This window comes from Polypterus senegalus, chromosome 3, assembly GCF_016835505.1.
Source record: "Polypterus senegalus isolate Bchr_013 chromosome 3, ASM1683550v1, whole genome shotgun sequence".
In the NCBI taxonomy this organism is placed as follows: domain Eukaryota; kingdom Metazoa; phylum Chordata; class Cladistia; order Polypteriformes; family Polypteridae; genus Polypterus; species Polypterus senegalus.
In genome coordinates, this window is record NC_053156.1 from 258296667 (window position 1) to 258309071 (window position 12405).

The 12405-nt window shown below is 35.2% G+C and overlaps 1 protein-coding gene across 3 annotated transcripts in view; it reads right to left on the reverse strand.

Annotated features, from left to right (window-relative positions):
* LOC120526080 (intersectin-2-like) overlaps window positions 1-12405 on the reverse strand; it is a 299488-nt gene that overhangs the window by 76718 nt on the left and 210365 nt on the right. For all 3 annotated transcript variants that reach the window (XM_039748966.1, XM_039748968.1, XM_039748967.1), the window contains 3 exons: window positions 5602-5743; window positions 4846-5048; window positions 744-802 (listed from right to left, as the gene is read on the reverse strand). In XM_039748966.1, the coding sequence (XP_039604900.1) occupies window positions 744-802; window positions 4846-5048; window positions 5602-5743 (404 nt within the window). The remainder of the gene's footprint in view (window positions 1-743; window positions 803-4845; window positions 5049-5601; window positions 5744-12405) is intronic.

Below are 12405 nucleotides of genomic sequence, written 5' to 3' on the forward strand. Positions count from 1 at the left end.
TAAGTCCAAATTTCTTTAGGAAACCCAGTAATTAATTCTTGGTGAAACGTTTGAGGTAGAATTTTATTGTGTCTGGCTTCTATAAATGTTGCTAATAAAAGCGAAGCTAACTTAGTAGCCATTAGGATTGTCTGCTTTCCCACTCTGAAGTGAGTTTATAGTGTCTAGTAATTCTCATAGTGTTAGCAATGTATCCAACTTCTTTGCGCTGAGAGTATCTAGCTGTGGTATCTGTAACGTATCCAAAAACACTTTAGGTTATGTCTTGTATTCTTTAAACTGAGTAGAATATAAGGACTTATAGTAGTCTCTAAATGTGTGCATTATATTTTTATGGTCAATGATTTTATCTGTCTGTTGGTGATTACTGAAATTACATTGCGAACTTCCTGCTTGTGGATTTGTTGAGCTAAGATCTTATTAGCCTTCTCTCCGTGTTCATCGTAATGATGTTGCAATTTAATCATCTTTACTTTAAACTTAAAAATGTTAACAAAACAAATTTCCGTAATGTTATATAGACTTTTGATATTCATCATATATATTATGATGCATGTTGTAGATACCAAAGCAACTCAAACAAGTGCATAAAGCAGATGAATTCCACCTCAGCTCTGTTTGTTTCATTCTTTTAACCTTGCCTTTACTCGAGGAAATTTCAACATGAAGAAGTAAAATTATCAACACACAAGTAAGTAATCCTACAATTTAATACAGCAAATGTTTTAAAATCATCATCATACCTTCTGCTTGTGTTTCAATAACAGTGTTTGGCTCCTTGCTGACAGATGCATAAATAGGTCTAAGTATAAAAAAAATTGTGTTAGCAATTATATTATGAAAAATATTGACAATTATTTCACAAATACAAAATACATTGCTTGAAGGATTTATATTTTAATTATTTTTAACCCTATAAAAGCAAGGGTAAAAAAACATGCAACCTTCTTGTCAAAATATTTAATGAAAATATTACACTTAAATATTATAAATAGAATTATTCTTTAAAAAAACAAATAAATTTCTACTAAGATTTAAAATTGATAATATCTATTTAGAGAAAGCCATTAAATGTCATTTTCTAAACCATTTTATCCTGAATAGGTGTTGTTGAGGGTACTGGAGCCAATCCCAACTAACACAGGGACGATGGCAGGAACAAACCCTGGAACAGGCACCAGTCCATCACACAGTGAACACACACACACACACACACACACACACACACACCAATCACACACTAGGGTTAATCCACCTAACTTGCATGTCTTTGGACTGTGGGAGGAAACCAGAGTACCCAGAGGAAAACCACACAGACACATACAGTAGACCATTAAATGTGCAAAGGCAAATATTATTCTTGTGTTGTTTTCATTGTAAAAAGTAAACTGTAATGGCACAAGCTATTATATAAAAATAATGATTAATTACTGTGTGTTAATAGACAGAGAATTGATAAATAAAACACTTTCACAAAGAAACTGTTATTTACAAAAAAGTTACATTTTTGTTGCAAAAGAACAAAGACATATGAATTTATTGCATCAATACCTATTGATAACCTCACCTAAATGGCTCATGATACACCTCAATTAAGTGTTTTACCTTCTCCTTGGCTGTCTATAAAATATAATGCACTTATTTAATCTATGCTGACTCTTCACAGGTTACAAACACTTTAGGCTAGGATTATACTTCATGCGACGCAACACGTGCGCCTGTGGACACTACTGCTACGCAAGTGTTGTACTGTTTATAACTGTGCGCGTAGTTTACGTAAATCTGGAAGATTTAACCACATGGCAGTGCAACATATCATTATGGTGAGACTATGTTTGGCTTCCCTGTGTTGCAAATTGCCTGAAACATCCATTAAATTCTGAGGACACCTTGCCACACTATCTCTGAAAAGAATGAATGTTTAATGATAACATACATCAATCCAGGGATTCCAGCAAGCATCTGGCACGAGGCAGAAACAATCCCCGAATGGGGCATTAACTCATCACAAAGTCAATACAAGCACACACAAACACTAGCATCACTTTAGCATCACCAAATCCCCAGACATGCATGCCCTTGGAAGGAAACCGGAGCACACTGAGGAAACCCACCAGGAAAACAAGTGCGTAATAACTAACAGTACTAGCGACTGGGAGCCCGATCGAATCGGGCTACAAATTCTATGTTTGTGAAAATCCATACTTTCTCTGCAAATAATTATTTGTTTTTTTTAAGTCCGTGAAATGATTTTGTTATCATGGCACTGATTTGTGCTTAAAATATACCTTATCGGCCGATGTAATGAAGAGCTTCTTGTTTAAACGGGGCTGGGAGACGTGAACTGATTTGATTTATTCTGGCACACAAATTTTCAAAACAAACCATATTTTACGACTCTAATCAGAGTCGGAGTAATAATTATATTGGCGTGGTCATTTTAGATCTGAGATTGGCTAAAATTTAAACAATGACCGTTGTTAATACCCAGCCGTCATTACTCAGTTTGCCAATAGCTGTCAGAAGGATGGATGCCAAAACCGAACTGCCCAAAGATAGATTTCGACGTACCAAGCAAATGGCAATACGTTCTAAATTACTTACGGTTCCGGAGCTGTCGAAGGGTTTTAGTCAGTCGACGATGTTAGTCCTGGAAAGTACGCCCAACCAAACCAACGTTCCAAAAACCAACCGAACTTACTGTTATCTGCTCGAACCAACACCGACTTACTATACTCGGCCGTCCATCGGCGTCACTGAAGCATTCGAACATTCTTAGCCAATCATGCAATACTGCGTCAGCGTTTGCCACGTTATGTTCTAACTACAGAGGCAGAGTCCCATTGCATGGTTCTAACTTGTATTAAGTCGAGGTATTGACGCGAACACCATACATACGGGGTATTGACGCAAACACCATACATACAGATAGTATCATATTATATATAAGGATTCGTTATTTAAATGAAGTTAAAGATCTGTAAAATGTAACGTACATGCTTTAATAAAATTTCAACATGAAAGATATCAGGTATAACTCTAAGGATGCTACATGTGCAGAGAGCTGGAATATCGTCAATTTAATGTGCTTCTGTGTGGCCCCAGAAGCATGTAGCGATTAACAACTGGGTCAGTTGTAAGATGATGATTACAACGGTCTACTTCAATGATAAAGTAAACTACGAGATTAATGTAGACATTTTGAGATTTAAGCTCAAATTTCCACTTTGTTCACAAAATAGACATTTTCATTGTGTTACTAACTTTTTTCTTCTCTGTGGCTCAAACACGCTGCCATACATTCTGCTGTTGTGAAGGTGAAAAAAACACATTCATCAAACATCAAAGCACCCACGTTGATCCCATAGGGTCCTCAACAGTGGCTTTCTGTTACATGTACAGTCATGGCCAGAAGTTTTGAGAATGACACAAGTATTGGTTTTCATATAATTTGCTGCTTCAGTGTTTTTAGATCTTTTTGTCAGATGTTTCTAAGGTATACTGAAGTATAATTACAGGCATTTCATTAGTTTCTAAGCCCTTTATTGACAATTACATTAAGTTTATGCAAAGAGTCAATATTTGTAGTGTTGGCCCTTCTTTTTCAAGACCTCTGCAATTCGCCATGGCATCCTGTCAATCAACTTCTGTGCCAAATCCTGACCGATGGCAGCCCATTCTTGCATAATCGATGCTTGGGGTTTGTCAGAATGTGTGGGTTTTTGTTTGTAAACACGCCTCTTGAAGATTGCCCATAATTTCTCAATGAGATTAAGGTCTGGGGAGTTTCCTGGCCATAAACTTAATGTAATTGTCAATAAAATCTTTTGAAACTTATGAAATGCTTGTAATTATACTTCAGCATATCATTGAAACATCTGATAAAAAGATCTAAAAACACTGAAGCAACAAACTTTGTGAAAAGCAATACTTCTGTCATTTTCAAAACTTTTGGCCACGATAGTAAACAGAGATTCTGATGTCATATTACAACTTGATCACACTGTTCCCCCCAACTTTTTGCAGGTGCAACTAACACACGTGTCATATTAACTTCTGAGGATGTGTTCAGAGGACGTGTCAAATGGATACAGGAATGCACTGCACCTATGATGCGTGCACCTACATATTCTGAGAATGAAGTATAAACCGGCCCTTATAGAGCTGCGTGTACAATTACTCTCTGATGTGAACCAGAATTAAAGCATCATCTTGATTTTAGAGTTGATGTTAAAAAAACCTAAAATTTCGATAATGGTACATAGAGTATCGATATCCGTTATATACACTATGATGCATGCTTTACGTACTGTATTTACCAAAAAAACTCCAAGCTTTGCAGGATGCTGCAAACTTGAAAGTAGTGGAAAATGTATAGAATCAGTGTCTGTTTAGAGGATGTGTACAAAAACAAAAAAATCTCCTCTTTTAGATAGAGAATATAAAAACATTGCTAGAGACCAAAAGTTAGTACACAAGTGGTTGCCTAACCAATCAGAGTTTCCACTTTTCCACAATCATAATTTACAAGCATACAACTTTATTGTAACATACATAGACAATGGAAGTTGCCTTGGACATAGGGAATATGAATAACATTGTTTTATTATGATTATTACTATTATTATCATCATCACCATCAAAATGCAAATGGAAATAATGTGCACCCATGCACATCCCAATAGGTTTAAGAGAATTAATTAAATACTTTTATGAGCGATATAGCACATTTGGGAGGTGACGAGACTTAAGTAAATCCAAACAAAAACACATAGGCTCATGAAGGCGTTTCTCTTTGAGATGTTATAAAAAACTGTAAAAAGTACAACACCTGGCTAGACTTACTCAATTTGTTGCTCACTTCCAGAAATTATTTTAACGTAAGATCTAGGAAACCAGCCCTTGGTACATTGGAGCTGCCCTAGCCACCAATTCTCTTGCTGCTCAAGAACTGTGATGATATCATCCTTTGAAAAGTTTAAGTGGTTTTCCTTCTTTGCAGTCCAAGAACATAATGCCTGTGCCTGACAAATACTGGCAACTTGATCCTAATGAAGGAAATAAATACATTATAAATATATTAATTCCAGAAAATTAGAAAATATGTCCAATTTCTATTTTACATAGAAGTTTTACATAGAAAATTCTTTAAAATGCTATTTGTATATATAGTATTAGCAATGTACTTGTGTAACAGGGTACAAAGCTTCCATGAAACAAATTAACTGAACAGTCCACAGAATGCCACAATGGTCAATATGAATACTAAACTAGATATTCTTTCTCCACAGATTACATTTTGGTGTTCAAAAATTAGGTGCTGAAAGTACATTAAAATATATAGCAAAAACGGCACAGGCAGTGTGGTTTAGTGGTTAAGGCTTTGGATTTTAAACCCTGAGGTTGTAAGTTCAAATCCCACTACTGATTCCATGTGACAACAAGCAAGTCACTTGACCTGCCTGTGCTCCAATTGGAAAACCAAAAGAAATGTAACCAATTGCATCATAAATGTTGTAAGTCACCTTGGATAAAGGCATTGGCCAAAAAATAAAATGTAAATGCAAAATATATCCTGAAATTCACTTAACTATTACACACCTGATTATACTCTGGGGAATTTGACACCGGTACCGCTGCTGGAGTGAAGGCAGAATTTTGCCGCATGTTTCCACTTAATGTTGCTGTGTGATTACTCATTTCGAAATCAGCATCACTTTTTGTTCTACCAGGTGATGTCAGGCTGGGAAAAATAAGTTATATTTTATGTGAAATAACAACAAGCATTTACAACATATCTCCTAGAAAAGTAACATTTATTTCTCTCCTCTGCAAAATCTAGCAGATGTAGACTGAAAATGTTGACAAATTGGTCTAGCTGTCCATTTTATATGGCTGTTTACTACATGGCACTTCAGAAAGTATATTCTAAACCCTGATTTTTACTGAGGCAGAAACATTGACATGGGTATTACCTACATAACGCAGCATTACAAATAAAGAAACCTAATTTTGCTTTTATGTAAGTGGGGCCTGAGTGTGAACCCAACCAGGTCACATAACCCAAATTTATATATATCTGGGTTAAGTGAGATTTTATATTACATATACACACGTATGTGCGTGTATATATATATATATATATATATATATATATATATATATATATATATATATATATATATATATATATATATATATATATATATATATATATCTATACTAATAAAAGGCAAAGCCCTCACTCACTCACTCACTGACTCACTCACTCACTCACTCACTCACTGACTCATCACTAATTCTCCAACTTCCCGTATAGGTAGAAGGCTGAAATTTGGCAGGCTCATTCCTTACAGCTTACTTACAAAAGTTGGGCAGGTTTCATTTCGAAATTCTACGCCTAATGGTCATAACTGGAAGGTATTTTTCTCCATTAACTGTAATGGAGTTGAGCTGCAATGACGGGGCGGAGTTTCGTGTGACATCATCACGCCTCCCACGTAATCACGTGAACTGATTGTCAACGCAGTGCGTAGAAAACCAGGAAGACCTCCAAAAAGCGCTTAAGAAAACATGCATTATATAATTGAGAAGGCAGCGAAAAACAATAAGAAGTGAGCGAGTGACATATATTACCATATTCATGAGTGTTGCTGCCTCGGAAAGAAAGAAAGGTGTAAACCTAAACTTTAAATTAAGTTCATAGACAGGCTACCGCTGGTGTTTCACATGCCCACAGGTAATGCGGGATACAAGTTTAATGAGAGGACGCAGGATATAAAGCGAGTTTTGATCACTTTGTAACTAAGTTAAAATTGTAGGTGAAGGGGTGTGCTTATGCAAATTCGAGACTGTGTTTGTGGGGGATTGACAGTTAAGGCGGGTGGGGGAGTCACGTCATCATCTCCCCTCCCATTTATCTAATTTCGGTCTGAGCTGAGCTCCGCGGCTAATGCCGTCTTCAAGCAACCGTCAGACTGCCACCAAATACTCACAGAAAAATCCACAAGTTAATACACACGCTATCTCTCGAGTTTCTCCACACTGAATCCTCCAGGCACTACTTACAAAAGGTCACATTGACAATCGTGTTACGTTATTTTTAAAATCTTTCCTTTTCTTAGCACAAGCACAGCTGAGAAGCTTCGATGCATGTGCTCCATAACGCGTTAAAAATAATGCATTTAATCACACTTTGCATTACAAGCAAAGGGGAGCTTTTGTCAAAGCATGATTTCCTGGTGCACGGATTACATTGATCAGCGCATCCCGATGCATTTTACCCTCGCACCACCTTAGTTTGAGAAGAAGTCTGAAAAAATATGAGGTTAACACAGAAAAACATCACCAATTCAAGCTTTATGAATAATCGATTCGCCATCACTAATTGTTTTGGTAAAGCCATCCTCCTTCCATTTTATAATTTTTCCGCTAATAGCCATGATTAAATGAACGGTAAATAAAGTAAGAGCAAAGCGAGGGTGACTTATTTAGGCAGGCATATATATGACAGCAACACTCATGACAACTTCTTTAACACACTACTTCTCCGCTGCGAGGCGCGGGGATTTTGCTATATATATAATATATGAATGACCTCCAAAGAGCGCTGAGACTTTTGATATCATGAACGTGTCTGCAAAACTGTGGTCTCCTGCCCAGCAAAAGTCGAGCAGCCAGCGCACGCGCATAGCTGTGCCGGCCTTTGAGACGCTGACTTCGCTTCTGCCTTAGGTCAAAGTGAGCACTTTTAATTTTTTTCATCCTCCCCCTGCGCTATAGCCCAGACAAGTGCAAACACGGGACCCCTTTTCTACACCACGGAAAAATAATATTAAGGCGATTCACACTTTCTCTTGCACGTATACGATTATGAAGTCATCACCTCGGATTATGAAGACACGCACACGAGTGGAGGACTGACAGTGCCATCACAGCTGATTAATGGCAGGGACGTCTCACCAGTCTACACAAGACCCACCGCGACTGTCCCCAAAAGGCGATCATAACGTCAGCGAACACATCTCTCTATACTATATAAAAGAAAAAGGCAACTTTCCTTTCTTTACACCTTTTATCCCAAACCAAAGCCTTTCTCTCTTAACAGTGCAGAGGACACAAAACTAATTTTCTTTAAATGCCGGAAAGGCACATTACCAGAGGCACAAATTTGAACGTTCACATAGAAAATGTAATTTCTATACCACAGCCGTCGTGTAGCGCCTTTCAAAAGGGATCTACTACCGAGAGATGATCCATATATATTTTAGCTGCTGTTAGTTACTTACCTGTTGTGTTACACAGTCTTTAAAATATAGTTTACCCGCAACCACTCCAGTAGGGCTCAATGTACCTGTACTTCTTAAAACGTTAATGTTTTACTGTTTAATAACTTAGACTATATTTTATTATTTTTCCCTTGCACTCAGTGACCAAAGCTATACACACACATATAGACACATACAAACATACACACAAGTATATATATGTGTATATATATGTATGTATGTGTATATATATATATACACACACACACACACACACACACACACGCATAAATACATACACACATATATATAATTTGTGTGTGTGTATGTATGTATGTATGTGTATATATGATGTAGATAGGTATGTATATATATATATGTGTATATGTAGATATGTATATATAGATATGTATGTGTATATGTATGTGTATATATACATATATATGTGTATGTATGTATGTATGTATGTATGTATGTATGTATGTATGTATGTATGTATGTATGTATGTATGTATGTGTGTGTGTGTGTGTATATATATATATATATATATATATATATATATATATATATATATATATAAATATATATATATATATATATATATATATATATATATATATGACAGCAGCAATCCAAGCTTTGAGAAAACAGTAAAAGGAGGCGTGTCAGGCGTCGTGGTACATTTTCTGATGCAGCTACGAAAACAACTTTGTGACGCTGCGCCAAATACACAAAACAATTACTTTGACAATCATGTTACATTATTTTTTAAATGTTTCCTTTTCTTTTCATCACTTCTTAAACACATGACATCGCTCAAGTTGGATATTTTGCTATATATATATATATATATATATATATATATATATATATATATATATATATATATATATATATATATATATATATATATATCACACACTCATAACAGTGACAAAACAATTACATTGACAATCATGTTACGTTATTTTCAAAATGTTTCCTTTTCTTTCTTTCTCTTTAACACACTACCCGCTGCTGCTGAGTATATATATATATATATATATATATATATATATATATATATATATATATATATATATATATATATATATATAGATAGATAGATAGATAGATAGATAGATAGATAGATAGATAGATATGAGAACAACATATATATATATATACTAGCAAAATACCAAGCGCTAAGCAGCGGAGAAGTAGTGTGTTAAAGAAGCAATGAAAAGAAAAGAAAACATTTTGAAGATAACGTAACCTGATTGTCAATGTAATTGTTTTGTCACTGTTGTGAGTGATGAGTGTTGTTGTCATATATATATATATATATATATATTTACACACACACACATAAACAAATATATATATATATACATATCTATACATATACACATATATACATACATATATATCTACATATATACACACACATATATACACACAAATAAATACATATATATATATATATATATATATATATATATATATACACTAAAAATACCAGCTCAAGAGAGAAGTAGTGTGTTAAAGAAGCAATGAAAAGAAAAGGAAACATTTTAAAAATAACGTAACCTGATTGTCAATGTAATTGTTTTGTCACTGTTGTGAGTGATGAGTGTTGTTGTCATATATATATATATATATATATATATATATATATATATATATATATATATATATATATATATATATATATATATATATATATAAATATAAATATATATATATATATTTACACACACACACACAAACATATATATACATACATACCTATATACATACACACATACATACACACACATATATACACACAAATATATATATATATATATATATATATATATATACATACACACACACATATATAAACATATATATATACATATACATACATATCTACATATATACACACACAGCTATTTCAGATCAGTGCAATACGCTGTTTGTTAAAACGGATGACACCCGCTCTTACGTGCAAGTCTGCGTGGATATTATGAACTATCGTATTTGTTCAAGTTCTATTAAAATTTTAAATAGAAGGAATTTTTATTTAGTCGACAGAAATATCTTTGGTAGGAATGGTAAAAACAGACAGGAATATTATGCCTGAATAAATCAACTCAAACCTTAAACAACTTATAATATTTTGCTCTCCATAAAAATATATCCTGTCTAAATTATACAAGTTAGAAATACAGTAAACATTAAAAGAACAAACATTCAAATTTCTTTACTCTTATGTAATTTTATATTTTATAAAAAATAAACTTAGATTTTAAATATCCCAAAAGATTTTGCTCTCCATAAAAATATATCCTGTCAAAATTATACAAATTCAAATATGAACATGCTGCATAACAAAACCTAGAAATATAAATAAAATGTGTTCCTTTCAGCAATAACAAATCAAATCATTCAGTTGTCTTTGCTCATATGTCATTTTAGAGCTGGACGCCTGGCATCTTTTTTGGCCACAGGTTCGTTTCTGTTTGGTGTGAGGTTCTGTGTTGTGGAGATTCTCAGGATGGATTGCAGGTGCTCATCAGTGAGGCGACTCCTGTGTGCTGTTTTGTTAGTCTTTATCACTGAGAAGAGCTTCTCACACAGATATGTGCTACCAAACATGCACAAGGTTCGAGCCGCATGTAGACGGACTTTTTTGTTCTTCAAAGTCACCAAAGCGCCGTACAAACTCAGTGCGCAATAACTCTAGTAAGTGGTAAGTGTTCGGCAATGCAGCTGAAGCGCTGCATTATGGGATCTGTAGTTTATTGTGTTACCAGCGCTTCATATACCCGGGCTTTAATAACAATAATACAGTATATAAAATGATCTCGGGCGGATATAATTACACGGGCGGATGTGGCCCGCCCTTGAGTTTGACACATATGGACTAAATAGAACTTGAAAAGATATATTTTTCAAATGTGATCGCGCAATTCAGATAGAGTTGACGCAAGACTACAGCCTGCATGCCTCAATGAGTCATCCTCCCTCGCTCTTACTTTTTACCGCTCATCTAATGAATACACTGAGTATGGCTTTACCAAAACAATCATTGATGGCGAATAAAGTATCCATTATTCGAGTATGTAGAGCGGATATATATATATATACATATATATATATACCCGCGTATCGCAGCGGAGAAGTAGTGTGTTAAAAAGGTAGAAAAGAAAAGGGAACATTTTAAAAATAACGTAACATGACTGTCAATATACAGTATTTGTTTTGTGAGTGTTACTGAGTGTTGCTGTCATCAAGGATTTGATTATCATTATTTCTTTCAATCAGGTTCGTATTTGTAGGATGTGTTGTGTTCAAGTTACATTCCGTGTTTGTCAATCGTTGTAAAGATGACAGGTTTCATTCATCGATTCGCTTCTTACTGCATCAATAAACAGCTCGTCTTCTTCTTTATCTGAGACCTGACACACTGCATGCACGGGTTTTTTTTACACTGTCTTCCTTTAGCGGGACATTGACTTTTTCCACCGTGTGCTTTGTTTCCACAGTAGCTGCATTTATGAATATGCTTATCAGACGCTTCATATTTTTTGCTGCCTTTTCAATTGTGTAATTCGGTTTTTGTTCAGCTCTCTTTGGAACTGTTGCTTTTATCTGTGCACGCGTCAGTTCCGTGAGCCACTCGTGTACTTGCATCGAAGGTTCCCAGCTGTGCTGGTGCCATCTCGTGCTATGTCCATAGCTTTATTTAATGTTACCTTAGTCCTGGCACTTAAAACTTTCTCTCGCAGTTTCGCTGAGTTTGTGTCAAACACCACCCTGACCATCTCATCTTCCTCTCCATAAGCACAGTCCTTCACCCGTGAATATTTACCCGTGGCAGTTTGCTATTGGATTGCCGCTGACGGACGGCCTTATATGGGCAGGCACTAAATTACAAGCGCCAGCGCAGCCTGTCTATGAACTTAATTTAAAGTGTAGGTTTACATCGTGCTTTGTTTCCGAAGTAGCAGAACTCATGAATATGGTTGTATATGTCACTCGCTCGCTTCTTATTGTTTAGCTGCCTTCTCAATTATATAATGCATGTTTTCTTGGCGCTTTTTGAGGTCTTCCTGGTTTTCTATGTACTGCGTGATTACGTGGGAGGCGTGATGATGTCACACGAAACTC